We start from the raw sequence: 23,368 nt of genomic DNA, 5'->3' as shown, positions 1-23,368 counted from the left end.
CTTCTGTATTTGCCCGAGGATGACGAGGCAGGGACAGAGGGATGGAAGGACCTCATTCCATCCCAAGCCCTGAATGAAAACAGCCAGGGAGTGGTTAAGGGAGAGGAGCTCGGAGTCACCACTTTTGTGCAAATTCACTTATTTCATAAATAGTACTTGGCGCTTGTCCGTGTCCAGGAGAGCAAGCTGGCTGTCCATGCTATGGCAACGGAACACACAGCTGTCCTCAGGTTGCTCAACGGCTGCACGAAATGTCTTGTCCAGCCACAGAAGAGGTGTGTGGCGTGGGTGTCCCGTCAGAGACCCGACACAGGCAGGAGCTGACAGGTGAGGCGACATACTCCTCGCAAAGCTCTCCTTGGGACCACAGCCTTCTCTCAGCTGCTGCAGGCCTTCCCTAGAACCAGACGAGTGACCCCCATCTCCACCCTCCCTACCCACCCGTGAGCTGCAGTCAGCCTTGGCCCCCACTCACACACCGAGCAAACAGCAGGCCCACGCTTGAGAAAGCAGACATGAAATGCGAGGCACTGACAGGCATCCAGTGCGTAATGTTACCAAACCCCTGTCCGGATGCGTCCATTCTGTTTCAGCAGCTTAGATAAGAAAACCACAGGACAGTAGCATTTGCAAAAACTATGAATACCGGAAGGCATTCCCTCTGCTGGCTGATGCTCAGAACGACCACACGAAGCCATTTCCCTGACCCATTTGATTTCTGACTGGGCGCGAACCCAGCGCCTGCCTGCCTCGGGATCCACCCTGGAAAACAGAAGGATATTTATTTTACTTTCTGCTTCCCTCTGTGACCCAAAACTGCCAGGAGAAATTTTCAGGTGACCTGCTGGAGCGGAATGAGTCCATCACAGCGCATGTGAGGTCACTGGCCCCATCCGTCCTGCTCTGCCATTAACTTGTCTGCAAAGCCGAGCGAATAAACGTCCACTGAGGAGCGGTTCTTCCTGAAAGCTGCTCTGTGTCACGAGCCCAATGAAAAATTACAGTTACAGCCTCGAGGCCTCGGGAGAGGGTCACGGGGAGTCCCGCACATACGCCACGTTTACTCTGCCCCGTCGCTGCATGAGAGTTCATCACCACAGGCCACAGGAACCCCCCACGCCCCGAGGAAGACCTCACGCCCAGCCTGGTGCCCCTCGCCCTGGGACCGACACCTGCTGACCCAGGCTGGGACCTTCACTGTACCCGTTCAGGGCCCATTATCGCGACGACTTTTATTAATGCTAGGAGCTTGTGCTTGAGTTGTTCTTTTTACATTTCTGAACCCTTCCAAGGGTACCCTTAGTGGTTACTTGGTGCTGTGGGAGGGACGCCCGGGGAAACCAAGGCACAGGACAGTGAGAAAAGAGCCCAGGGTCCGTGGGTGAACGGGCGGCATGTGCCAGAGCCCCCCCCCTTGCCTGTCATGTGTACCAGCAGCAGCAGAGGGAAGTCTTGCCCACAAGCCTGTGCAGAGTGGATTTTAGGGGTTCGGTTCCCAGGGGCGGTTGGCTGCTGGCCAGGATCTCAGCGTCTGTGTCAGCGGGTGAGGGAGCTCCTCCCACTGCCAGTGGAAAGATATCTATCAGTTTATTCCCACGTTGAATACAGCGGCAGAACTTCTCCTTTCAAGGGGCCCAAAAGACTCTTCATTCAGTGAATAACCGCTCCTCGGCTCTGCAGTGTTGTAAATCCAGATACTTTGGCTGGAATGGCTTTCAGCGGCGGTAACCTGTATAGACCGAGTCCTGCTGCGTGGACCACGACCCATCAGATGCCCCGGGTGCACTGGGACCATTTGAATTCTCCCTGTTACCCTGCCAGCCTGGCATCACTCCACGTTATTTCTGCGTTGCTATTTCAGGAATAATCTATAGCTGTGCCATTTCCTAATTGGAGGATGTTAATTTTGAGATGCCTAGAGCCAGAGCTGCCTGCAGAAAGCAGATGTTAGGTCCGTAACCCCGAGCTAGAAGCAGCTTCCTATTGCATTACCCAGTCACCATTCTCAGAGTACCCCCCTGGTTCTCCCCTTCGTCATTGGAAGGTCGTTGAGGTATAAATAGCCCTGGTGCACCTGCTCAGAGCTTCCAAGCGCGTCCTGGCCTGATGTGTAATCTGTTCCCATGTGGCCATGACTTGTGTCATCCTAAGATCCTGGGACAAGTGAGGTGATTTAAAGTGCTGCCTGGTGAATTTGATCATGAGACCCCATTCTCTTTCCATCAATGTGGGATGGATTGTTCTAGAGCCTCAGAGAGGGGAATCTAGGTCAGAATTATAATGCATCTCATCAAGCTCAAAACCTACAAGAAACGCTGCTGCCAATCATTCTTGATTTAACCCTGTGTACGGCAGTTTACATTATAAAATGGGAAGTAAGATTACTTTTTCCCTAAAACCTCAACCCCACTCCTAGGTTTGGACATAGGGAAAGAAAGCAGGTGTAATAATAACATATTCCAAAAGTTTACCCAGTAACAGGAAGGAACTGACCAACTTTAAGACTGCATAAGGGAGCCATCCAGAGCGTGGAGGGCACCAGCGTGCCTTATGCAGCCCTTTGCTACCTGCTGGGAACCAGGATGAAACCACAGCATCCCCAGGGACTGGGAGGGTGGTGTTCCGGGGCCACCTTTGCCCAGGCTGTGCTCATAGGCAGATTGAGACCAGTGACCGGTGTTCTGAGGACGGAGGGGCCTGTGAGGGAACTCGCCAGCCAGCAAGCCCTTGTTGGGCTCTCCCACGCTCTCCCTCTAGTCAGTTAGGATCTCCGTAGTGAGGCACAGGCTTCCAGAGGAGGTTTGAAAGGACAAGGAAAAGCAGGCGTGCACGTGCACAATGCCCAGTGAAGCTGGGGTTTTCAAGCGCCCTAAGTGTGCTCTATGGTGGCTGGGTTCTGTGACCGGTCCGGGGGGCATGCACCGGGCTGGGAGTGCAGTGGGTAAGAGGGAATTGGGACTCTGCACCGGGCCAACAAGCATGAGCGTCCTGGGGCGGGGGAAGCCAGGAGGTACCACATCCTCATTTGCTCCCCGAGTTATCGCTAAATACTTGAGTTGAAGGGGGCAGTAGGCTCCACCCAGATGAAGCCGCACGGCTGCTGGGGGGCAGATGCCATTCTGATGCGTTCCTTCTCCTTACGGGTAAAGACGTGGAGAGTAGGAAGCTATGTCTCCCCAGGAGGTCAGCCTCCTGGCCTGCACCGCTGTGCTTCTCTCGGGGTGAGGAAGGGAGAAGTCTGGGGAAAGCACGTGACCCCGGGAGTCAGCTCGGTCAGAGGAGGTGCCTGTGTTTTCTTGGGCTGCTTGGATTTTCAAAGCCTTGATATCCTCCTCCATGGGGAGGGAGGGGTAGAGGGATGGCAGGACAAGGAGCAGACGTGGGCAGGTTTCTGCAGGGAGGGAAAGGGGGCTCGGGAAGTCACCTTGACCTCCCCGCCCTGCTTCTTATCAAAGCTGGTGTACAGTTATATGGGTGGTGGTCGGACGGGAAGTGAGGCTCCTGGGGTGTCCCGAGCACGGCAGAACGGTGGGCGGCGTCACGGCCTCTACCCACCTCGTGTCCGCACACGCACCCAGTCTTCACCGTCCACGCCTCCAGGTGCTGCTCCGTGTTCCGTCGTGGACCAAAACCGCTTCGGTTGAGAAGCCCGGGGTTAGGGAATGTTTTATCTGCAGCTGTAAGGCTGGGGGCAGGTCCTGGCCTCCTGTTCCCAGGGGTCCTGTGTTGGTGGAGCTGGGGTGAGAAGAGAGCGGAAATGTATGACCTTCAGCTCCAGGTGCAAACGCCTCGCCTCTCATTTGGATTAAGTGACAGCCAGCGCTGTGTGCATGTAAATAAACGTTCATAAAGCAGGAGCCGTGGCTCTGTGGTAGAGATCTCCGCCCTCCCCACTCCCTCTCCTCCCCCACCACTCCCTCCCTACCCCATCCCCCAGGTAGCAAGAGAACACATGCCTGCCCAGGGAGAGGATGTGAGTTTTCCTTGAGCAGGACAGATACTGATTTAATAATGCAGCTCAAATACCACTGGAGCATCACTGGTGCGAGCAGAAAGGGTCTGAGCCCCGCAGGGCTGCGCCTCGGCCATCGGTCTTGGTAACAACTAGCATCTTAATCAGGGTGCACAGCTCGCTTGTCCTTATTCGATTTCCTCTGACAAGTGCATACATCAGGGAAGTTTATTCCTACCCCAGAGTGTGTCACCGTGGAAAGTAGCATCTTTCTATTTCTGGAAAGAGCTTATGGAGTAAATCAATTCCTAATGAAATCGATTCACCCAGGGCAAGAAATGAGCAGATAATTGAGGGTAGACATTTTCTTCTGGCGGCTCCCAGGTGCTCACCCCGAGCTCCGTCCTGTGCACGCCTGCGGCTCGTTAAACCAGGGGGGCCCAGTGGTCACCAGCCCGGACACAGCCGTTGTTCTGTCACTCCTGCCAGTTTTCCGTGGCCGCCTTGGCTTCTAGAAGGGTGTGCTCCCAGCAGGGATCAGAGCATTGCGCCCTCCTGCCGCTGCTGGACCTTCCCTCACCACGAGCCCTGCTCTAACAGGAAGCGTCAGGATGCCCAGGTCCTCCCCCGCCGGCCCTCGCTCACTCCTGACCTTGCACAACTCACCCAACCTGTCTTAGCCTGGGTTTCCTCATCTGTAAAGTCAGGGTGATAAAATCTGCTTTTTGGGGTTACGGAGAGATTTAGAGCAGATTGGACAGGTGTCACTGAGTCCGTTTTCTGAGCCATCAGGGTCCCTGGCTCTAGACCCACTGAGCAGAAGCACCAAGAAGGGGCCTAAGGGTCCCCTCTGATCAGGCAGAACTGGGAAAACTCGTGCTAAATGGTTGCCAGACCCCCCTCCTGGTGTCCTAGCCCTGCTGCCCATGCCCCAACCCGCCAGGCTCTCGGCACGCTCGCCAGTGCTGCGACTTCCGTGCCCAGGGCACGCCGACCAACCCAGGACTGTGACGTTCTGAAGTCCACCCCGTGGCTGCCCCACAGCCTCGGCCAGAAGTGGCACCCGGAGGCCCCCGCGCCTCTCCATCACCTCCCCCACTGGCCCCAGCTTCCCCCTCCTGCCCACACCCCCTTCTTCCCCATCTGCGGCTTTACCCAGCTGGTTCCCAGGCCTGCTTCCAAACTGTCTTGTTCCTGAAGTTGACTCTCCCCAAAACAATACACTGTTGCCTTGCCTAAGAGCATTGAAAGCAACATCATCAGGTTGGAAGGCATTTTCAAGAAGGCCAGCGTCAGAGGGAAGCCGTGAGGGACGTGGAGTTTCTGTGCATCAAAGGTCAGGCCCATGACCTAAGTTCAGGGCCGCCAGGTGTGGCCGTTCTGGAGAAGTGCTGATTCTCCCCCTGGACTCGGCTCTTCTCACGGGCTCATCCACGTGCACAAACGCGTGTAAGGGAACACAAAAGCATAACTCCGCCCACTTGAGCAGAGGGCTCCGGACCCCCACATCTGGGGGTACCAGAGTAGGTGCCCAAGGGAAGTGCTTCAGCCCCCGGTCACAGGCTCTGGGGGGTGTGTGAGGAAGGGCCTGGTTCGTTCTAGCTGGGGGCTTTCCCGGTGTCCCCCAGGCGCGGGCCCCCCACGGTGGCCAGGGCGGGGAGGAGGGCGCCAAGCAGCAGGGGCTCTTCCCTGCCGTTCCCTGGGCGGGGGAAGGGGAGGGCTGGTAAGACTCGGCTGTCCTGTCAGATTTTACCTGAAAAAAAATTAAAAAAAAAAAAAAATTCTGCCCCCAAAAAGGGTTTAAAACCTCACATTGCCCTCAATGAAGAATACTTAGCATGTGTCCAGACCCTCATACCTTCAATTATGGCTTTTATATCAAATATCTTCTATAATCTCAACACATAAGAGACACTGTTTTCGGTGCATTCATACATACGTCAGCGTATATGGGGTGCCGGGCGCAGGTGCAGACCAGGGGGTGTGTGCGGAGCCTGTCTCCCCTCCCCGCGGCCAGCCCTGCTGCTCTGCATCGTCCTCCCAGGTGCTCTGTGGCTCCTCCTCAGCGTCCTGTCTTGCTCTCCCCGCAGAAGCTGTACAGGAAGGAGATCAAGCCGCCCTTCAAACCAGCGGTGGGCAGGCCCGAGGACACCTTCCACTTTGACCCCGAGTTCACAGCACGGACACCCACAGGTGTGCACCGGCCGTGAGTGCAAGCAAACCCAGAGTCTGTCCCACTGCAGGTCCTCCTCCTCCCCGCCCGTTAGGGAGGGCGACGTAGCCAGGGGGTCTCAGGTCCGAGAATGCCTCCATGGAGGGTACCGGTCGGTTCTGTTTGACTTTCTCGTTCTCTCTGCTCCGCCTTCAAGGTTTAAGCGAGAGAACCAATTCTCAGTCCTCCTCCCGGTAACATCTGGTTTGGAATCATGCAGGGGTTCTGTGGATCCCCCTCTCCTGCTGCCTCGTGTTCTGAGCTGCGATCCGGGGACCACTTCTTTCAGGCGCGCACAAGCAGGGAGCCTCAAGACAATGGAAGTCTCTCCCGTAGTTAGAGGGTCTGGGGGAAGTCTCTCCCGTAGTTAGAGGGTCTGGGGGAAGTCTCTCCCGTAGTTAGAGGGTCTGGGGGAAGTCTCTCCCGTAGTTAGAGGGTCTGGGGGAAGAGGCGGGCTGCGGGCAGTGTCTGGGGCCGTGTGAACTATAGAGCTTATTCGTGCAAATGGCAAACACCTGTCGGAAATGCTCTCTCAGCTACTGGAAGTCAGCACAGCTGATGACACGTACTTTCATGAAGATCGACAGTCACTCTCGAGGTCTATCAGACTCAGGACTGGCCAGCTCCCTCTAAAAGTTACCATTTTGTGACACTGATGAGTTAATATTAATTTTTTGGCAGTATGGGAATTGTCTTGGTCTGCTTAGGCTGCCATGACAAACGACCAGCCTGGGCACCTCAATCAACAGGTATTATTTCAGTTCCTGGTGAGGGCTCTCTTCCTGGCTGGCACACGGCTTCCCACGGTCTTATTCCGTGCTCGAGGAGGAAGAGCGAGATCCCTGCTGTCTCACCCTCTTCTTATATGGACACCAACACCATTGGATCAGGTCTCATGACCTCATTTAACCTTCACGACTTCCCGAAAGACCCCATCTCCAAAGACAGTCACATGGAGAGCTAGAGCTTTAAACTACAAATTTGGGGGGACCACGGTCAGTCCAGTCCGTACAGTAGAGTATGTTATATAATGGTGTTATGTGGAAAAAAAGGGGGGGGGAAGAAATCTCCTGTCTATGGGGGTTCTTACTACTTTTGAATCTGAAATTTCCTATGATTTTTAAGGATAATCGTGAAACAAATAGATGGTCAAATACAAAGCACTATGTGAAGAAACTTGGAAGAAAGAATCTACTTTGTTCCCTTTGAGTTAGGCTGTGGGTGCTGGGAAATAAATCTCCACCGTGCTAGACTAGAGAAGCTTAATTAAAACCCAGAAGTCTCCACTGGGTAGTTTTTAGAATCTGAAAAGATAGGTGGCATAAATAGAATTTAACATGCTTGAGAATCATCCGGGAGATGCTGATTTTCGGCACAGTACTTAAAAAGCAGACACATGAGTTGGATAAAAGAAAATTTAAAACTTTGATGATCCCATGACTAGTGTCTGACTAGTATGTTTGAGGGGTTTTTAAATCTTGGACGGGCACCTCTCACCAGTCAGCACGCTCCAGTGGGCAGCTGATTTGTGCGTGTCCAGGGGATAGAAACCAGCTTTAGTGTTGGCTTAAGTTTAAAAAAAAAAAAAAAAAAAAAAAGACCATAACCCACCGCAAGGCATTCCCACTCTGCATCCAGAAATCTCACATATAGGATATGGATTATCCACTGTTTCAGAATCCCCTTGCTATAACTACCCTTTAACAGAACCATGCACTGAGCTCGTGTGCTTAGAAAATTCTACCTTTGTTAATATATAAATGTAGAGAGAATGATTTTTCTGTGTCCTTAGCACTTCAGTTACTACCCAGCACAAAAGCAAACTGCATGGTGTCATAAATTAAGCAAAAGTGATTGGAGAATTCCAAGGAGGAAGCCCCTCCTGGAAGGTTGAGTTAATCGTCTCGTTGTTACCTGCAGACTCACCTGGCGTCCCCCCCAGTGCCAACGCGCATCATCTGTTCAGAGGGTTCAGTTTTGTGGCCTCAAGTCTGGCCCAGGAGCCCTTGCAGCAAGACCTGCACAAAGCCACGGTTCACCCCATCGTGCAGGTAATCCCGTACCGCCAGGCTGCTCGCCCCGCAGGTGTGCCCGGGGAGGCGTGAGCACCTTGTCACACGTGGACTGAGAGCAGCCTGGGTCCTGGGGTGCTGATGCAGGGGGCACCAACTCTGTTCCCAGCCTCCTGGGCGTTACTGAGTCTCGTGGTGATCTGAGCCGTGCCTCTCACCCCTGCTCCACATTCATCCTCACGAAGGGAAGAGTTCTGCCCAGAATATCCCCGGGGTGTGTCTGTGGCTGGAGCCCCCACAGGGGTCAGACAGGGGCGTCCTCACTGGGTGGATCGAGTCGGTAGCCCAAGAGAGTAGTTTGGTTTATAGGTGCCATTTCTCTGTTGTGAAGTATATCGTTTGGGAAATCAATTCAGATGACATTTTTAGGAGTTGTCCACCTGATGAGTGTAACCAGATGCAGAGAATTCTAAGAAGGAATTGTGGTTACATTCTAAGGACAAAGTCAGGGGAAATGAGGTGGCATTAGATTTCCGTATTTCTTTCTCCTGGGCCTTTTGGGAACCCACAGTGTGTCTAACGGGGACACTTGGTGTGACGGTGTATACCGTATACTATACGGTATATGACTGGGGGCTTTCTATCTGTGCTCTCAGTGCATAGGGTGGAGGCCCGTGCATGCGGGCAGATGGGGCTGTGGCTGGGACGTCACGGGGTGTGAGTTCCAGTTAGATGCGGACACCAGACGCCGCTCTGGCCTCAAGCATCCGAACCACACACCCCCTATCTGCGGGGCCTTCTGCGCTCCCCCCTCCAGATGCTCAGACTCTGTGTAGCATGGTCTAAAAATTAAGCTCATCCCCCCAAAGTTAGGATTTAGATCTGGAATCCTTGCCGACCAGCAGCATGACCTTCATGATCCATCATCTCCTGACCTCAGCGACCTCAAGGGCACCGTCCGGGACCTCCCTTGCTGCCCACGTCCTGTGTGCCTGTGGTGCCTTTGTCCGAGTGAGCTCTGACAGCCGTCTCTGCCCCGGTCTCTGTCCACAGCAGTTACACGGGAACAACATACACTTCGCCGATGGCTATGAGATCAAGGAGGACATCGGGGTGGGCTCCTACTCCGTGTGCAAGCGATGTGTGCATAAAGCTACTGAGGCAGAGTATGCCGTGAAGGTAAGACCACGCCCGTGCGGGCGGGCTCCTCGTGCCCTGACCCGGCGGGCCTGGCTGAGCTGGCCAGCCTCCTCCCCGTGCGCCGTCCCACAAGCTCTAATACGACGGAGTTCAGTTTGCTTTGACGCCGGGTCACCCGTTCAACAAGTATTTTGCAGATCATGAATATTTTGAGTTTTATCCAACACATAAGTACTGACCACCTTTAGTAACTTTATGTACAGTATATGCCCTGAAATAAAAGTTTGGGTGCTCAGTGTTCTGGAAAATACAGCTCGGGGACAGGCACAGTGTTGTTTGAGCGGGCCGGGGGGGTGGGGAGAGGAAGAAGCTACCGTCACCGAGAATTAAATCAAAGAAATGAATAGAGGCATAAACTGGTAATACCTGTGTAAACTTAATCAGAGCGCTGGTAGTTTTACTCGAAACCATCAAGAAAAGTCAACGGTAAGAATTATCTAGAATTATCCAGAATCCAATCTCTACATAATACCTTTAGCTTCTGTAATTGTTGCTAGGTTTGATATTTGATCTGGAAATCCCAAACACCAGTTTCTTGAATTTTCTTGTTGGTGAAATGTGGACTAAATCTGAAGCTGCCGGCCAAAAGCATAACCTGATGTATGTAAAAAGCATAAACTGTGCATTCTCTCCACAAGACAGCCAGAGATGCTCTAACTCCACCACTTCCCCGCCGAACTGACCTCGGGACTCTGGAGAAGCCGGGCGTCAGCGCGGCCAGACCCAGACATGTCTGTGCCGCCTGGCACCGCACCTGCCCGGCACGGAACATCCGGGGAAGTGTGGAACTGTCCAGCAGCAGCGTAAAAGGAGCGCTTCCTTCCATCGTGATTTTCCTAAGCTGGGAAGAAATTATTCGAAGTGATGCCTGTGGGGGATGACCCCGTTCCTTCGCGGGTCACCCATGCCCCATGCTGCTTGCACTGAGAAAATGTTCAGCTCTGTCAAAAGAAGACACCAGCCCAAAAAAACTAGGCCCTGTGGTCTAGTTTGGGTTGCAAATTGATGGCTTGTTGACAAATGTATCCTGAAGTCTCAAGCGAGAAAGAATGTTTGAAATACAGAGTTGCACAGACTCTCGGCGCGCAGCCTGCCCGGAGTCTGCAGCACCATACCCGGAGCCGAAGGAAGGGGTGCGGTATGCTTCCCGGAACGGCGGGTCCAGGGACACAAGCGCCGCTGTCTGGCCCCGGGGTCCAACAGCAGGTGCGGCCCGGGCCCCGGAACACAGGTGGTGTCGCTGGCAGTGACCGCTGCAGAAGGGGCGTGTGGGGCTCCATGCGTTTCTAAGACTTGGGTTGATGAGGACTTTCGTGTTTCCTCCTCCCTGGGAGCATTAAGAGGACGCCCCCGTGTGCCATGCGGATGCCACGCTGGTGGGCAGGTGCGCCCGACGCAGGGTGTGCACCTGCACTCTGCGCCCTGGACGAGAGGATTGCACGCGGGCCTCAGAGCGCAGGGCACGCGTGCGTGGGCTTCGGAGAATTTTTTCTGCCTGCGTCCTTTCTCAGAGAATTCCTTGAGCCGTGTATCGGGTGTCCAGCAGCAATCCTAGAAACAATCGCTGCTTCCAGTGAGCACGAAGAAACGCATCTATTGTTCGGCTGGCTCAGTGACCACGATGCCCTTCTCGAAAACAGCCTGCCTCTGTGAGGCCGGTCAGCTGCGTTTTGTGCCTCCGAAAATAAATCTCCCACTGACAGAGGCAGTCGTGTGTCTCCCGGTGCTGTCCCCATGGCCAGCCCTCTTATAAAAACACGATCTGAATCCGGCTTTGTTCCATGGCTTTCCCTCGGTCCCTGCACCTCCCGCTGGGGCCACGCTGGGCTGGGGGCTTCTGGGGCATCTCAGCCCAGGGCCCAGGAGCCAGACTCATGGCCGCAGCTCGGTGCAGCAGAAAGAAACAGGGTCTTCCTCTTCTTTTTTTCCAAGCCTTGAAGTTCCCTGGACAAAGTGAGCTGGTGGACCTTGCAGGATTTGCCCCATCCTCACTGAGACCACAGTGGGTCCTAATTCATTGTCTGGAGGGTGTGTAAATTCACCCAGCGCGGGGGGCGGGGGGCAGCTGTGGCCCTTCGCTGCACAGCCCCCGGGACCCAGAGCTGGGCCAGCCCGTGTAAGCTGCATGTTGCAGGGACAGTAGTCAGGTCCTGGGTCCTGGTTCGGATTTCCTTCAAAGGCAAAAGAACTGGCCGGAGTTTCAAGGCAAAGAGCTCCATATTCAGGATGGGCCCCTGTGTTACCAAAATGTGGTAACATCCTACCGATCACTCCTCTGTCTCGTCTTCAGCATTTCCCAGGTAGAACATAAGGGAAATATTCTTTGGCCTCTGTCTGTGTCAGCTGACTGGTGGATGAGTAGCAGTTTCCCCACTTAGGGGTGGAAGAACTAGAAAAACTAAGAACGTCTTTTAACAGCCGAGCCCTGAGAGCGTGGCAGTTAATGACTTGGCGTGTGAGCCGGACCTCAGGCCAGCAGACGCCCTATTGAGCCCCTGCCGCTGAACTGAGCCCCCGCATCCCGGCTAGCACGCCAGGAACTGGCCGGCCCAGCCGTCCAAACTCTCGTGTGCACGGAAAAGGCGGTCTGTTTCGTGTTGAGAAACGGTCCAGTCAGAGCCAACTGGGGCCTCCTCACCCCACTGCATGGGTGATTCAGAAACCTCCCCACTGAGTAATGAGCAGAAAAATGTAAGCAGCGACTTTGATAAACAACAGGATGCGGCTTCCGCCTGGGGCAGTCATAATGGGGGGTGGCGGGCTGGTTCTACCTCCCCCAGGGGCACTGGCGATGTCTGAGACACCCTGTTTTTCACAGCTGGGGTGGGCCTCGTGGACGCAGGCCAGGGATGCTGCAGAGTGTCCTGCACGGGCCGGCTCCTCCCGTGGTCCTGGACACAGGACTACCCAGCCCATAACGTCGGCAGTGCTGAGGTTGAGAACCTCAGTCTAAAGCATCCTTTAGGGGTGGGGCTGGGGGGCGGATATCTCATGCAGAAATTCCAGCGGACTGACATCTGGGAGGTGAGGGTGGTGTGTGCCTTCCCTGTTAAGCTCTGCTTATGCTTAGCAGGATGACGCTCTGACGGGGCCTAGTGCCTCCTGCGCTCTACTCAGGGGCAGGGCAGGCCCTCTGGCGGACGAAGCCCGGACTGCCGGGGCACGGCCTTCCCAGAGAAGGGCGGGGGCCGCCCGCAGCCCCGCGCGGACCAGGCCCACAGCCTCAGAGCACATGTGGGACATATTAGATCTCACGTCTTGGAAATATCACTGTGTTTTGCTTTAAGCTTATTTCTCTGTCTTATGGGCCCCTAATTTTGCCATAATTATATACTCTGTCATCCCATTAATGACATTTAAGGCCACATGTAAACCTCTCCACCCAAGTATATTCCCAGTCAACAAGATTGTTGGTTTTGCATTTATTCTCAGCTGCGTTTTTCTGTGCAGCTCTTAAAATTAGTGAGGCCACGTCTAGCTACCACGTGACAAAGTCTTTAGCTTAGTACGCACACACAGCAGGGACTCAGTAAGTGTTGGTGCAGAGTCTGAATCCCTAGGCTTGATCCTTCCCTCCCAGCCAAGGCAAACAAGGCTGGATTGCCCAGCATCTTCGCCCGGGAGAGCCTGGCCTCAGGCAGTGAGGCAGGTGCTGCCCCCCATCCTTCTGGCAGGCACCACCTTGGGCTGACTCAGCGTAGGATGTCCCACCAGTGTGCCCACCTAATGCTGAGAGAGTGGATGGGAAAACCGTGACGTCCTCTCTTCTCTCCCCTCTGTCAGGCACGTGACAGTTGAACAGATGTGCCCTACTTTCTTAGCACGCGGAGCTGCTTCCGAGGGACAAAACCGCTCAACACTCCAATGCACAACTCAAGTTCACCTTTGCTTTCATAGCCAGTCCCGGAAGGCGAGGAGAGGAGATGAAATTGTGCAGGACTTTGAAATAACGTGACATAGAACCGCACAGATGGCCAGGCCTGAGTGCATCTTCCGTTTAAAATAAGGTTAACACGGAATCATTTACGACGTGCAGAAGGGAAGTAGGATTGAGCAGCGCTTGAAGGGAAAAGGTTTATTTGAATAGAAAAAATCATTAGTATTCTCTCCATCAAAGGTGCTGTACTCACTTTACATGAATTGCGTTAAGAGGGTTGTTGGTCTCTATTTTGTTTTGGAGTCTTTGTGGCTCAACACGATCAGGCACGCATTGTGGACAGCCCAGGAAGCCAGTTTGTATAAAAAGGACTCCTGGCATTGTGCTGATGGGCAAGTGCGTAGGAACATATCAGAGCTCATTCACTATGGAAAAGCTGCCTTGTGTCAATAAATGTCTCAACCTCTCAGAAGCCTACGTAGGTGCGCCTTGAGAGAGTTCTGGACAGTGTCTGCGGATGACTCGGGTGTGTGCTGATCGCAGGCCGCAGAACTCACATGCACACCCAAGGTACTGCTTTTGCCACCTTTGGGTTGGGGTTGACTCCACCTAACAATCACGACTTCTCTTCAGTAGCATAGTTTTGTTCTATTATTAGAAGTACTGTAGTTTGTTTTAGCAGAAGACTCAGGTGAAAGTGAAGCAAGATCCTTAAAGTTACGCGAGTGTATGTCTCCCGGTCCTTGATTCTAGGGAGGAGGTGGGGTCGACGCACATCTGCCAGGAGATGGGTAGGCTGTCCTGACACGGAGCCTGTTTTGTGTTCACGACAGACAGTTACAAGAGCATTAGCGCTCCTGTGCTCATGTTCTCATGTGTATGTAAGTTGAAATCCAAAAATGCAGCAGGATTGAGACCAATGTTTGACATGAATAGAGCTTATTTTTAGAAGGAAAACTGATCGGCATGGAAATTTTAATTTTTTCCAGCAGGAAAACTCAGTCCTCTCGCTGTGTCATTTGTTTAAATTAATTGTAAGAGAGAAGTTGTCTATGAAATCTTATGAAGGATCGCATGCTTGACTACCCTTGTTCACATATGGCATTGATCCTGGGAGCAAGCTCGTGGAAATTTCCTGCCTCCGGGGACATGCAGCAAGCCCGTGAGCCCCTCCTCTGGATCACCGCAAAGCCCATTTCCCCACGGTACTCTGTGTCCCAGGAGGGGAGCACCCGGGGAGAGCCGGGGAAGAGGAAGGAGGAGGGGTACAGAGACGGAAGAGGAAGAGGAAAAGCATGCTGAGGACGGTGAGGCCTCGTATCTTGACGCCTCTTCCTGCCCCTTCCCATCTCCAGCAGCCAGGAATAAAAATGCACATGAGCGGCATTGATCTCAGGGTGGTGAGTTCAAGCCCCATGTTGGGTGTAGAGCTTACATTAATTGATTGATTGACTGATTGACTAAAAGGAAGAAAAGAGAAGTGTTCCTGATACTTCCGTCCCCATATGCTTCACCAGCAGAGAGAGTCCTCGTCTGCCATCCATTGCGTCCCCGGGGGTGCTGACTTAGCCCCGTAAACGTACAGCTTGTTGAAGAGCAACACGGTGGAAGGCTCGTTTACTGGCCGTGGTGGGGGACTGACCCCGGGCAGCGTCCTGCCCGCTCTCTGCGGCTGCTGGGAGATGAGAACCACAGAGACCGTTCCTCCCCACCCCTTCTTTGTGGTTCCATGAGATTATCTGAGCACCAGCACGGAGGAGAGCAGGCCTTGCTCATCAACACGATGACTGAGAATTCCTTCCCTGAGACTATAACTCAGTATTATTCTCAAAATAAGGAACTTGATCCACCAGTGCTTTCTTGAACTAGAAGCAAGTCTAACAATGGCAATCCCAGGAAACTGATCCCACAGAGAAGAAATTCATTCCTTGACGTTTCTAGACAAATGCTCAGAACCTCTCTCTGGGCCCTGCCATCCCCCCTGCTCAGACTGCAGCCTGGGCTCAGGGACCAGTAAGCCTGCCTCACGGCTCAGCGTCTCTGTCAAGACTCTTCTTCCTCACCTTAAAAAATAATAATAATAATTTCAGAAAAAGATTTGTGGATAAAAGCAGCCGGCGCTTGCTGACAACAGGACCAAACAAACCCTGAGTCTGAACAGAACGTGCAGCTGTGTGACCCCAGGTCAGCCCTGCCCAGCTCAGGGGGCTGGTGGGAAGCCAGCAGGGTGCCTGTGGGAGCTGTACCTCCCCGGTTCTAGGACTGCCCTCCCGGGCTGGGTGCCCCCTCTCCCCTGCACACCCGCCTCCCCGCCTCCCCACCCCCAGCGCCCAGCCTTGTCCTCTGGCTTCGGGTCAGCCCTGCCACAGGGAGACCCCACAGGAGGAAGGAAGAGCCCCCAGCTCCTGTCAGGTGCACCTTCTGTGCAGTTGCCCCATCCGGTCCTGTAACTGCCCCCGGGGCCACTGGCAGGAAAGAAGAGGCTTCCTGCTTCCAGCTCCACGGTGAGGGTGATAAAACAGATTTATGCTGAGAATACATCGTTTTGATCATGAAATTTTATTCAAAAAAAATGAATCTACCACTAATTTTTTTAAAAATCCACTAATGCATTTTGACCTTCTCAAATTCCAAAGACAAGGTCACAGTCCCGAGAGACTGAATGAGCCCATGCGCCATTGGAGCAGAAGGGGTCTTGAACCCCACTGGCCAGCTCGCAGTCCAGGCAGTGCTTTACGAACCCCCACGCTTCTGGAGAAGGCTTCAGAGAGCCCCTCCCTCTGAACGCTGCATTATCTGCTAGCTTCCTTCAATAATAGAAGCAATCCTGGCGTCCACGCTAGAACGTTAGTGGAGTAAAATGTAGCAAGAGGAGAAAAATGTGTCAAGAAAGGGAGCTTCACTTTGTGCTTGTTTAACAGCGCTTGCCACTGGGCTTGCAGTCCTGGGGTGCCAGGGTCATCGGAACTCGGCTGCGGCCTTTAAAGCTGAGATGGAGAGCGGAGCATGGGCACTGGGGTGATCTATCCTGACAGCGAAGGGGAGGGACAAGGGGCATCCAGGGGCAGCGTTCTAACAGTGGGTCAGATGCTGCCAAGCACTCCGCTCATCTAAACGAAAGAGATCAAGTCTCACGCGAAGCTCTGCTTAGAGTCTGATGTGAGAGAAGGTAAAAGCAAATCTCCCTCCTACTCTGGTAGTCAAATCACGGCACATTCTCCAAAGAGCAAATATTTTAAAATTAGGTGAAACTAATGTGCAAGAACAGTATGAGGGATTCTTCCATTTTGAGTGTCGTTTCTAACGCATGTGCTTGGGATTCACTTGGATGGCGTCCCCCACCCCCACCGGTTCCACCCCAGAGGGGTGGGAGCAAGGGCATAAGTAAAGCACTTGCAGAGATGTCAGCCATCATCGGCCAACAGAGGCTTCCCTGTTCCAAGCAGGCTTCTATTCACAGCACCTTGTCCTGTCTTTGGAAGCCATCTGGTTTCATGGGTGGAAGGATTTTATCTGTTATCCTAAGACATGGAATGCAGACGCTGGGTGGCGGAGGGGAAGGAAGGTTCGTGTCTAAGCCACGGTGGCCGACTCAGCATGCACGCCGGCCCCGGCATCTCCTGGGGAGGACCAGGCCCTCGGTCCCATGTGGCGGCTGGTGTGTTTTGCTGCCGGGTAAAGCAAGAGATGTGCAGAGAGCCACTCGAGGCTCATTTTGGGCAGAGCGAAGAGCATGGGCCACCCACTCAGAGCCTGCCACGGTGATTGAAAGCACCTGCTGCTATTTGGTGGTGCCCATGTGAGCCCCCCAAGCCCACCCTTCTCTACCCAACCCTGTAATATCTTAACATTCGTGTCTGAGGCTTGTGCCGGCTTTCTTTTTTTAAGATTTTATTTATTTATTTGACAGCGAGAGAGAGACAGCGAGAGAGGGAACACAAGCAGGGGGAGTGGGAGAGGGAGAAGCAGGCTCCCGCCAAGCAGGGAGCCCGATGCGGGGCTCGATCCCAGGATCCCGGGATCACGACCTGAGCCGAAGGCAGACGCTTAACGACTGAGCCACCCAGGCGCCCCTTGTGCCTCCTTTTTGTAAATGTCACTCTTAGGCTAGTTGGGAAAGAGGATTGCCTTGAACTTCTAGGCAACTGTCACTTATCCCGGTTGAGCGTGAGCTGCAGGGGAGGAGGGGGGAGGAGACAGAAAGGGTCCGAGCCTGCTGATGCCATCCCAGAGCCTCATGTCACATGCTCTGCTTGTTCCAGATCATCGATAAGAGTAAGAGAGACCCCTCAGAAGAGATCGAGATTCTCCTGAGGTACGGGCAGCACCCGAACATCATCAGCCTCAAAGACGTAAGTGGGTTCGTGCAGCACTGTTCGTGTTCCCTGTGCTCCCGTTTCCTCACCTGGCACCGAAGCCAGCGTTGGTTTGGTACCGGCTCTCTTCACGGGTCACTGTTGCCACCCCCGGGAGGGTGTGCCAGAGCCGGCCCCCACCGCGTGCCCCTTAAAATCACCCGGCGGCTGCCTGAGTTCCCGTCCCTCTGACAGCAGCCCCCTCCCCGCCACCACACTCCCAAATCACGTAACGTGGACTATAAAGGAGGGAAAGAAGCTGGTGCAAATTCTCATCCAGATGTGTTATTGCTCGGTGCCATTCCTAAACACAGCAGGAACGGAGAGTCCTGCGTGGCTGAGACGGGGCTGGGGCGGCTCTGAGACCCCAGACCAAGCTCTGGCCGTGGGGCTCCTCCCAGCTTGCTCTGCCTCTGCTGGGCAATGAGTGGTCCCCAGCACAGGACAGGGAAGGGGGCAGGGGTCCAGCCCCTCAAAGCCCCGCACAGCGCCCAGGGCTGTGGTGTCGGGGGCCAGAGGGGACACAGAGCTGTCTCCTCGCCACCTTCATGCTCACACTCCAGAATGATTCCAGTGTCGTGAACCCAAACCCTCAAGATTTGGGGGCCACCTCGACTTCCCGCTGGGCCCCGTCAATTCCTAGAGCAAGGGGACTGCAAAATGCCAGTTCACCTCGGAGCAAAGTGTGAAGTGAATCCCTGTGTTAACCCGTGAAGTGAACCGGCTTTCTCCCCGTGGATCCCAGGCACCTCCGTGGTGCAGCCCGGTCCTCCGGCCGTTTTGGTGTTTATTCATGTGTTAAGATGCACAAGCAGAAGTCAGCTCATTTGAAAACTTCTAAGCTTTTCAAACCACTTTCATTATGTTGGGGTGAGTGATTCTGAGCCAAAGATGCCATCATATGTCCATTCTCAAAAGTAGAGCTTTTTTTTTTGAGGCATAAACTGGAAATAAATACACCAAAATCAACTTTACATCTTGCATTGAGCTCAGAGTCAGGCAAATTATTTTAGTGAATTGTTCTGGAAACTCACTGATTCGTAAGCTAAAAATTATTCGTGTTTAGATGCTCGGCCCCGTTTCCATGAGGTCCTCCGAATGCCTGGGCACCGGTGTGCAGGGAGATTGCGGCCCACACGAGCATGTCATGGAAAGAGCCAGAGCAGGGGGGTGTGGGGCTGTTGTTTAAGCTCATGAGAGTGAAGGTGGTGTGACAAAACTCTCTTTTGCCATTGCTTTCCTGAGATAAGAGCACTGTTGCAAATGGCAGATTCTGTCTCCCTCTGCCTCCCCTCCCTGCCGGGCTCCGGAGTCTGGCAGCTCTGAGGCTCTCGTCCACGGTGCAGGGGGAGGGAGGGCCGCTGGGGCCGGCTGGACATGACCCAGGCCTGCTGGCCCGGACCCTGCCTGCTAACGAGACCCCCTGGGGCTGTGCACACTGAAGTCTGAGGAGCTCTGCTCTGGGCCCACAGCCCAGCTCCACCTCCGAAGTTCTCCATGGCAGAGGGGGGTGGGGGCCCAGATCAGGACAAGTCATGTCAGCTAAAGTCTCACCTTGCAAGCTCCTGGCCTCGCTGACTCATTCCCTGCTTTGCAGCAGATGACTAAAGCTGGTTTTCCCTGAGCACCACGTCGGATATGACTGGAATGGCCATTCACTCATTTTCACCCGGAGCCTTGTTTTCACACCCGGGAGAGCACTGAGCCCCCAGCCTCTGCGCTGGCCGGGGCTGCCTCCGGGGCTGCCCTTCTCCCCCATGGCAGGCCGGCCTGCGCGGGCGGGGCGGTGTGGAGGCCGCCAGGGTGACCGCATGCTCCGTTCTCCGCCTCCCAGGTCTACGACGACGGGAAGTTCGTGTATCTGGTGATGGAGCTGATGCGCGGCGGAGAGCTCCTGGACCGCATCCTCCGGCAGCGTTACTTCTCAGAGCGGGAGGCCAGTGATGTACTGTGCACCATCACCAAGACCATGGACTACCTCCACTCCCAGGGGGTAATCAGCCTGCGGCCGCACGGCCAACACAAAAACAGGAGAGACCGGACCGGGAGAGAGTTCCCTGGCTCCAGAGCTGGGGACCCCCGTTGTCCTGGCTTCCTTCTGTGTCACCGCCACCCCTTCCGTGTCTGAGATCATTGCACACACACTGTGCCCCGCAGCTAGTAGGGAAATTAAGTTTACCTGGACCAGTTATAGAGAAAAAGTATTTGGGCTGGATAAAGGGACATGTTGCTCTATTTACAACTGAATCCTTAGCCAACACAAAGGAATCCTGCAGAGGACAGAGACAGTGAGAGCTCGCTTGGCCAAGGCCCTCACCAGGTTCCAGGCGCTGCTCTGTGCCCTTTGCTCATGCAGCCCTGAGCTCCGATTACACCTGCTCACAGACCGGGAGATTAGAGCAGAGGGGGGTTAGGCATCTTGCCCAGGGCTGGTTGCACACGAGTGAGTGGAGAGCTGGGGTTCCTGGCTGGCTGTCTGCTTCCAGACCATCGCCTGGCACCTCCCGCGAAGCAGACAGCGCTTCTGTGGCCCGCCCTGCCCCGTGGTCATGAGCATTTAAAATGCAGCCACTGGGGCGCCTAGGTGGCCCAGTCGTTAAGCGTCCTCCTTCCACTGGGGTCCTGGGATCGAGCCCGGTGTCGGGCTCCCTGCTCAGCGGGAAGCCTGCTTCTCCCTCTCCCACTCCCCCTGCTTGTGTTCCCTCTCTCACTGTGTCTCTCTCTATCAAATAAATAAATAAAATCTTTTAAAAAAATAAAAATTAAAATAAAATAAAATAAAATGCAGCCACCTCCGAACTGGAGGATGTTCCTCCAGGACCACACCACAGGCCTTTCTGTGGTCACCCGGTGGTCTGGGAGCGCGAAGCGTTTTCCCAGAACGAACTCTAGAGGAAACCCGTGGGATGATGGTTTTTCCAGATTGGCTTCTATTTAATGAGGGAGGTGATAGGCCTGGCCCCAAACCCTCCTGCTCCCCTGCCCTTGGAGCCTCTGCCCGTGTGTGTCCCTTCAGCTTCCCTCCATCTTCCTCCCCTGTGTTTTAACAGCACAGCAGGTGCCAGGCTGTGTGAGGGCACCCATGTGTGCTCCCGATCAGCCTCTGTCCCTGTCAGACGAAATCGCTGTGTGCCCCCAGAGAGCTGCTTTGCTTTGAGATGTCAGGATGGCTTTCGCCGCCCCCATCCTCGTGCTCGGAGCGCCCTGCGCCTCCCCCGCCACAGGTGCAGGTAGGGCTCCTGTCGGTCGCTTGATCGCTGCCCAGGAGTCACCTGCCCCATGACAAAGGCTGCATGTCTGCCTCGCTCTCTAGTGAGCCCCTGACAGCGCTGGAGCGTTCTGGGCGCCCAGTAAACATCTACCTGTAGAAATCTTTCTGTGCACATCACCTGAGTTCAGAGCGACATTTCCTTGTATATAATTCTCTCATTTGGGGTAGCTTCTTATTTACTTGAGTGTCAATACAAGAGCAAGAGAGGAAGGAAGACCCGCCCTAAAGAACATAGCGTCCCAGCGGACCGGCTTCCAGCTGCAGGACCTGCTCAGGGTCACAATCCCAAAAAACCCCTTATATTCTGAATGCTTCCCCCTTCCCCTTCCTGCTTCAACCTCGCCCACTGCCTTTCCAGGTGGTGCATCGAGACCTGAAGCCGAGTAATATACTGTATATGGACGAGTCTGGAAACCCTGAATCCATCCGAATCTGTGACTTTGGGTTTGCCAAGCAGCTTCGAGCTGAGAACGGGCTGTTGATGACACCCTGCTACACGGCAAATTTCGTTGCCCCGGAGGTAAGAGTTCCGAGCTGTGGATCGTTTGGTACATCAGAGTCATCTTGATTTAGTTGAGCAGTCATGTCAGAGAGGAGAAATGAGTCAAAAAAGAACCAGCCACTGACCTTGCTCAAACACAGTTATTTTATCATTGTCCTATTTGTAAAATTGTTAATGGTGATGTTTTTATGTAAAATTGTTACCATGCAATAGACCATTTGGATCAGCTCCGTGTGCGCTGTGGGATTTAATATGAGGCCCCATAGTGTTCTGCACGGGAGGGCTCTCAGCCGCATCCAGAGCCTTGGAGAATTTCGGCAGCACCATCTTGCACATCTGGCCCTTCTCAGGCTCCCTGGGGATGGTTTCGTTAGGCTCTGAAGTCACTGATGTGTTTATGAGGCAGACCCAGTTTCTTGCTTTAAGTATCAACAAAACCTGAGAGGCCACTAGATCAGAACTGACTCGTGGCTGGTGGGATGAGGGGTCAGGAAGCAGAACAGATGTTGGATTCTGTGCGGATCCTTCTGGCTATTGCTGAAACTGGACCAGGGTTGCAATGAAGCGCACAGCAAGTCCGAAGAGAAAGGTGTCCGACTCCTGATCTCAGCTCAGATCTTGAGCTCAGGGTCGTGAGTTCGAGCCCTACATTGGGCTCCATGCTCGGCATGGAGTCTACGAAAGAAAGAAAGAAAGAAAGAAGAGAGGAGAGGAGAGGAGAGGAGAGGAGAGGAGAGGAGAGGAGAGAAGAGAAGAGAAGAGAAGAGAAGAGAAGAGAAGAGAAGAGAAGAGAAGAGAAGAGAAGAGAAGAGAAAAAAAGGAGGTCCCCGGGCACCAGTAGTGGGTCTTCGAACTGAGAGGTGGCCCCCACCATCGGTCGCGAGGAAGGCAGCAGGGTGCTGAACCGGGATATGGATGGGCATGGGGCCCCCAGAGGTGGGCTGCGAAGCCACTTTCAGGTTACCCAGATGCTATCTGTAGCCCCCTGTAACATAATCTGCTTATAAGCCTCTTTGTTGCCTTACTTGATCAATATTAATATTGATAGTATTGATTTTAGCGATTATAGAATATCTTAAATTGGTATATTACTTTACCATTTACAAAGCCCTTTTACCAATAGTTTTTACTCTTATCTTCATATGCCATATGAGGTACACAGGGTAGATACTACTGGCCACACTGAATGGATTAAAAAACAAAAACAGATTCAGTGTGTTCAAGTGACTTTTGAAGGTCACTCAGCTAGTGACGCACGGGCTTAAACAACCACGCCGCTGGCCCAACACAGCATCAGTGATATGATGACGGAAAGGTGGCATCCTTGCCCTTGTGTCTAAGAAAGTTGAACCCAGCTCTCCTGACTCCAGATCAATGCTAAATCCAGTAATGTACAGTAATCCATGAGTATTTATGCTGCTCTCTTTACTGTTGTTCAGCTATAACTACATCAGAGGACTGCCCTCTGTTGAAGTATGTAATCCTAGGACACATGAAGATTCTTCTGTTTTAACTGTTCCTCAGAAAATTAAACACAGGATTACCAAGTAATGCAGTAAGGCCAATATCCAAGGGCACTGAAGGCAGAGACAAGAGCAGCTGTTTGCCCACCCGGGTACACACCAGCATTATTCACAATGGCCGGACGGTGGAAGCAGCCCATGTGTTCATCAACAGCTGAATGGATGAACGAAATGTGGTGCGTTCATACAAAGGAGTATTGGCCTTAAAAAGGAAGGAAATCATGTCCCACACTACAACATGGATGAACCTTGGGCACATCATAAGCAAGGCAGAAAAGCATAATTACTGTATGATTCCACTCATATGAGGTCCTAAAGCAGCCAAATCCACAGAGACGGATGGAGGAGGGTGGGAGCCAGGGGCTGGGGGCGGGGCGTGGGGAGTGGCTGTGTAATGGGGACAATTCCAGTTTTGCAAGAAGAAAGAGATGGATGGAGATCATTGAACAACTGAACTGTGCTCC

The 23,368-nt window shown here is 53.6% G+C and overlaps 1 protein-coding gene across 6 annotated transcripts in view; it reads left to right on the top strand.

Moving 5' to 3' along the window:
* Positions 1–23,368, top strand: part of RPS6KA2 (ribosomal protein S6 kinase A2) — a 339,623-nt gene that overhangs the window by 304,897 nt on the left and 11,358 nt on the right. For 5 of the 6 annotated variants that reach the window (XM_045865879.3, XM_045865877.3, XM_054505643.2 and 2 more), the window contains 6 exons: positions 6,043–6,145; positions 8,085–8,215; positions 9,230–9,355; positions 17,516–17,605; positions 19,443–19,601; positions 21,238–21,399. In XM_045865879.3, the coding sequence (XP_045721835.1) occupies positions 6,043–6,145; positions 8,085–8,215; positions 9,230–9,355; positions 17,516–17,605; positions 19,443–19,601; positions 21,238–21,399 (771 nt within the window). The remainder of the gene's footprint in view (positions 1–6,042; positions 6,146–8,084; positions 8,216–9,229; positions 9,356–17,515; positions 17,606–19,442; positions 19,602–21,237; positions 21,400–23,368) is intronic. The other variant, XM_064598356.1, reaches the window with a different exon arrangement.

This window comes from Mirounga angustirostris, unplaced genomic scaffold (assembly GCF_029215605.1).
Source record: "Mirounga angustirostris isolate CCGP_5_RB_7025 unplaced genomic scaffold, mMirAng1.0.hap1 SCAF_8, whole genome shotgun sequence".
Lineage (NCBI taxonomy): Eukaryota > Metazoa > Chordata > Mammalia > Carnivora > Phocidae > Mirounga > Mirounga angustirostris.
This window is presented reverse-complemented; position numbering and strand designations above follow the sequence as displayed.